Raw genomic sequence first — 6,000 nt, 5'->3', positions numbered from 1 at the left:
CAGGCAGGCAGGCAGACAGAGTGTGTATGTTTGTGTATGTGTGTGTGAGTGTACTGTATGTTTGTGTTTGTGTATGTGTGTGTGTGTGCGTATGTTTGTGTGTGTGTGTGTGAGAGAGAGAGAGAGAGAGAGAGAGAGAGAGAGACTATGAGAGACAGGTAGCTACCTGCATCACCAGACTCCCGGGCATCAGATCCTCGGGGATGTCAGCGCTGTAATCTCCCCGCCCGAACACGGGGGCGTTGTCGTTGACGTCCGTGACGCTGATTATCACCATGGCGATGTCACTGAGAGTTGACCTGGCCCGGGAGCCCTCCACAGAGAGGCGGTACTCCGCACACAGCTCGAAGTCCAGCGGCTCGCTCACCGTCAGAACACCTGCCAACAAACAATAGTCAAATCTAATCACATTGTATTTATATACTGCATTCCAAACACAGAGGCAACACAATGCGCTTTAGCAATAACACATCTAGAGTAGTACTCTCCCAGATAGGGGTCCATCTCAGATCTGATCTCAGGTCTGCGTTCCCTGATCTCTCCCAGATAGGGGTCCATCTCAGATCTGATCTCAGGTCTGTGTTCCCTGTTCTCTCCCAGATAGGGGTCCATCTCAGATCTGATCTCAGGTCTGTGTTCCCTGATCTCTCCCAGATAGGGGTCCCACCCTGAGCCCATCTCAGATCTGATCTCAGGTCTGTATTCTCTGATCTCTCCCAGATAGGGGTCCATCTCAGATCTGATCTCAGGTCTGCGTTCCCTGATCTCTCCCAGATAGGGGTCCCACCCCGAGCCCATCTCAGATCTGATCTCAGGTCTGTGTTCTCTGATTTCTCCCAGATAGGGATCCCACCCTGAGCCCATCTCAGATCTGATCTCAGGTCTGTGTTCCCATGCCAGGTGAGGCTCCTCGGCTCCACGTTTCATTTACACAGAACAAGACGGCAGTCACAGCAATTAGAACCAGCAGCATTCCTCCGGCCTGGCTTTGTTTGGACAAGCGCAGCGTGGCACCGGCGGAGTTCTCCTCTCTACCTGATTCAGAACAGAGAGCTGTGTTGTGGCCTGTCCGTGGCATCCCACACCGAGCCCTGAACCTGGCCGCCGAGGCAGCCTGGGTCTGCCTTTCTCCTAGTTTATTATGTCAACAACCGCCTCATTAAACGCCTTCATCCACCAGTATGAATTCCAAGAAAAAGCTGTGTAGCTATCAGACAAACTCACCCCCCCCCCCCTCTCTTTTCTGGGTTCAGTCTTTGTATCTCAGGAGAGGGATATGAAAGGTTTATTCACAGGAAGGGGCTCTTCAACCTCAGACCGTACGCTACGGGAGATTCTCTAGTGTTGAGACAGCTCTTGTTTAGAGATAGCAGATCAGGAACTAGTAAGGTGTCTAGTCAGTGCGTCATCTGCGATCTTTGAAACACTTTGACAGGACTTGAACACTGTTTCAACTCATAATACAACTTTGATAACGAGTTTGACATTTTATACCACAACTTAGCTCAATACAAGAAACCCCAAGAGAGCAGGTTTTGAAGTTAACTATGAAATTATTTTCTATGAAAATAAACCCATACAACATTGCTCCAGTTTTCTCTTTAATGTGACTAATGCTAAAACAGTGAGAACACGCACACACACACACACACACACACACACACACACACACACACACACACACACACACACACACACACACACACACACACACACAGCAGCAGCAGCAGAAAAAAAAACTAGAGGTGCATTTCCTGAAGAAAAATTGTGTGCTGAGAGTATAGTTTTAATGGTACATAACTGTCATAAATATCAGAAGTGAAAGTGAGAAAGGCTAGAGATGAGTAGATGATGGATGAAGAGAGAAAAGAGAGGATGAGTCCGGGTGAATGGAAGGGGGTGAATATATAAGATGGAGGAGACAGACTGCTCGTCCTGTACCATCATGATGTATGAGTCCTGTGTCTGCAGGGTGTTATGAATATGGTTCATGCCTGGTTATCTCCCATCTGAATGAGACCCGATCGTTATCTCTACATCCAGGTGTCACACTCCCGCTCAGATCAGCCAGGAATGATGACGGCATTGAACGGCAGTCTATAAGCAGGTCTATAAGCCAGTCTATAAGCAGGTCTATAAGCATAGAAAAAGCTAGATCAGAAGAAGCACACACCTTCGTGGAATTTGAACATGACACAGTTTGATTGAGGCCTCACGCTCAGACTGTTGAAGTGAAGTAGCGGTTTGAAGCAACTGAAATCTAGCTATCTAGATGTCTATCTCTGTATACAAGGAAACGTAAGTAATCTTACTTCCAGAAACCACGATAAAACAACGGGTATGTGCTCATTGCTTTAGGGGATGCATCTACAAAGTGTTTTTTCTAAAACGCCAACAGTATAGTTGCTCACTTCACAACCAAATGAGAGACCCTAACCTTGCAGATTGAACATAAAGCAGATGATGGATGTGCTGTGATTGGCCACGTCAGTGATATGATGCCTGTGTGTGTACCGCTGATGCCTGTGTGTGTACCGCTGATGCCTGTGTGTGTACCGCTGATGCCTGTGTGTGTACCGCTGATGCCTGTGTGTGTACCGCTGATGCCTGTGTGTGTACCGCTGATGCCTGTGTGTGTACCGCTGATGCCTGTGTGTGTACCGCTGATGCCTGTGTGTGTACCGCTGATGCCTGTGTGTGTACCGCTGATGCCTGTGTGTGTGCCGCTGATGCCTGTGTGTGTACAGTAGTCCTCCTCCAGACGACACGGCAACAGGATGAACAAAGCATTTCAAACCAAACCGGTCCAAACCGGTCCAAACTGGTCCAGTGCTGAACATTTACAATGTTTTATCTGCCTTGCTGTTGCTGTGTTATATCAGAAGGGTTGTGCTGTATATCACTACTGGCAACCCTTTCATCTCTGCCAGCTACACTGACTGTATGACAGGCGGCATCATGCTTGTCTCGGTGGCCCTCACCTCTCCATCTGCCTGATAACTGCTGCTCTGGGCACCTGCCAGGCGTAGATGATGTGGATGTGGATGAGGTGGATGATGTTGATTATGATGACAGATTACTTCCAGAACAAGCACATATCATCCAAACATGCTGAGACTGTCAAACTGCATCTCTACAGATCGATGTACTGTCTGTACTGTATGAAGTGGCCCTTGAAACATGGTTATCACACTGACCCTTACTCCTTAATCAGTTGGATAGCTTATGGTTTAGGATAGTTAGGTTATGCGTGTATCTTCTTTATGGGTGGAGTCTTACCGGTGTCAGGGTGCAGAGTGAACCTGCCGCCCTCGTTTCCAGCGATGATGGAGTAGACGACCGGCTCGGACGCAGCTCCGTCCTGGGCCGCCACACTGAGCACCTCGGTCCCCACCGCGGACGACTCGGGCAGCTGGGCGGAGAACGGGGGTCCGGGGAACAGCGGCTGGTAGTCCCCCAGCTCCACCACGCGCACGTTCACCGTGGCCACAGAGTACAGCTGTCTGGGCAGCCCTCGGTCCGTGGCTTTGACCCTCAGCTCGAACGTCGACGGGGTGTCGGGGGTCAGGGGCTTCTCCAGGCGCAGGACGCCGGAGAACTCGTCCAGGGAGAAGTAGCCGCCGTCACCCCCCAGGAGAGAGTACTTCACCTCGGAGTTGATACCTGCAGGAGGACGAGGCGGTACGGTTTCACACCTGGGCTGTGATGTCAATGATTCCTTGCTCCAATGTTAGAGAAGCATGCTTTTTCTAGGCCATGGGTTCCCAAACTCCATCAATGTGGGCCTCCCCTCTGAAAACAGTGACACACCCGCGCCCCCCCCAACCGGGACATGAAGTGGGTCTCACAAATGTTTCTATTTTGCAAGGCAGCGTTAGCTAGCCCATAACATTACACAGCTAAGTTAGCTCGGTGGCACCTGTTGCTAGTTAACGTACTGCTACTGCTAATACTACTACTACTACTACTACTACTGCTAATACTACTACTACTACTACTACTGCTAATACTACTACTACTACTACTACTACTACTACTACTGCTGCTGCTGCTAAATCTAAAGACACAGAGTGCTGGTGTTGATTCTCTATCTTTCTGCAGACTGTGTGGTTATGGAGTTATGGTAGAATAGAGTGAGAATACGGACAGAGATCCAACCAGAGCAGCCAGCCAGATAATAGGCACAGATAATAGACACAGATGCGTGTTACTACACATCCACAGGAGTGTCTCTCCTCTGCTCTGACGAACGATGCCCGCCTGAGAAAGTCTCTAGTCAATCCCAGATCAAACAGAAAACGCCCACACAGCCTCACTGTTAGCACACAGCTGGTGTGCGTCAGCTTGGAGGACGAGAAGGTTGGGCCACGGAGCGCTGCACGGACAAGCCCCGCACTTAACCTTCTCTAACCACGGATATCGCACACACACCGAAGACACACACCAGTGTTGACAGACATGGGATGAGCTCGCAAAAGTGGTGCCACAACATGCTCTGAGTGTGTGAGATGGTGGATTGTTCTCTACAATGTTATTACGGGGGGGGAGGAAGAAGGCTGTGCCAGCTGAATCACCCTTTTAAAAGGGTTTCTTTCACTGTGTAATTATTTCGTACGACTGAACGTGCTGCTAAAGTTTGAACAGTGTGTGGTCGCCGGTGAAGAGAAGTTAGTTTTTGTCTCTTTGCTGTAAATTAGAAAGCATTCTAAGCAATAAGCTGTACTGTACTGCACACGTGTTATTTTGATATTCAAAGCACCCCTGCCTTTTTAAGAGCATAACTTAGGTGTACGCAGCAATGTCTGGTGGGTTGTATACCAAAACAGCAAGATGCTACATTGCTGTTGCAAAATGAACTAGAAACGCTGTATTGTATTGTACTGTATTGTCTTGTCTTGTATTGTCTTGTATTGTCTTGTATTGTATTGTATTGTATTGTATTGTATTGTATTGTATTGTATTGCATTTTATTGTATTGTATTGTATACCGGTGTCAGGGTCTTTAGCGTAGATGACGGTGACAGGCGTCCTGGCGGTGGTGTTGTCGAACACGGTGACCTGGTACTGACTGGAGGAGAAGTGAGGAGGGTTGTCGTTCATGTCCTGGATCATCAGCAGGATGTCGGCCTGGCAGGACCGCCCTCCGCCGTCCGTAGCCTTGACCACCAGGTCGTACTCGCCCTCCCTCTCACGGTCCAGCACCGCCAGGGTGAACAGCTCCCCTGGAACAGCAACACCATGTCAACAACAACATATCTACAGATAGAGTAGAACGTCCACATACTTTCCCAGGTTAAAGATTAGGCCCAAAAGGTGTACAGAACTAGATGCTGTCTGTCTTATAACAGACGTATAATTCAAGCTAGAATTTTACCAGTGCTTGATTACTGTAATATGTCGAATAAATGAACACTTCTGCAAGCACATTAAAAACTCCTGATAGCAGTGCAGTTTGTTTTATTAGTGGAGATAATTACACACGCACATCTGTGCACCCTGTATCAGCATGTAGGCTGGGGTTTCCTGTCAGCAAGGAGATCACAGGAACTGGCTCATTTTTTATCTTTAAGGCTCTCCTCCATTGGCTGCCTCCTACCTCCCTTCACTGAGGAACACAGAAGGCCATTCACATGGTCACAGGGCAGGGTGCTTTTACATTTCTCTAGGGGAAAGAGCTTCAAGTATCGGACACCCAACGGAATGCATGGCCTGATGTTTTTTGGATGACGAAACGGTGACATGGCTCCTGGAGGTGTGCCTGGATATATAGCCTGGGTGACCTCTCACCCCGGCTCGGGGTGGTAAAAGGATAGCCCCTCGGCCCCGAGCCTGGGGGCAGAGGACAATAACAACTATCCCAAACGATGAAGAAGAAGAAGCTTCAAGTGCTCCAGCACCGTCCTCCTGGAATGGCTGTGAGGACGAGTGGTCTTGTGGGAGGAGTCAGGACAATGCTCTGGAACTGTTTTCAGCTGTCATATGCATTCTTTCTAGTTTCTT

General features: G+C 48.9%; 1 protein-coding gene across 1 annotated transcript in view; it reads right to left on the bottom strand.

Moving 5' to 3' along the window:
• The window catches only part of fat2 (FAT atypical cadherin 2), a gene marked incomplete at both ends in the record, with an annotated part of 38,187 nt that overhangs the window by 9,779 nt on the left and 22,408 nt on the right, over positions 1 to 6,000 (bottom strand). Inside the window, 3 exons of the mRNA XM_084459571.1 lie at positions 167 to 378; positions 3,280 to 3,663; positions 4,989 to 5,222. Coding sequence (XP_084315697.1) covers positions 167 to 378; positions 3,280 to 3,663; positions 4,989 to 5,222 — 830 coding nt within the window. The remainder of the gene's footprint in view (positions 1 to 166; positions 379 to 3,279; positions 3,664 to 4,988; positions 5,223 to 6,000) is intronic.

This window comes from Borostomias antarcticus (genome assembly GCF_949987555.1).
Source record: "Borostomias antarcticus genome assembly, chromosome: 28".
NCBI lineage: Eukaryota > Metazoa > Chordata > Actinopteri > Stomiiformes > Stomiidae > Borostomias > Borostomias antarcticus.
This window is presented reverse-complemented; position numbering and strand designations above follow the sequence as displayed.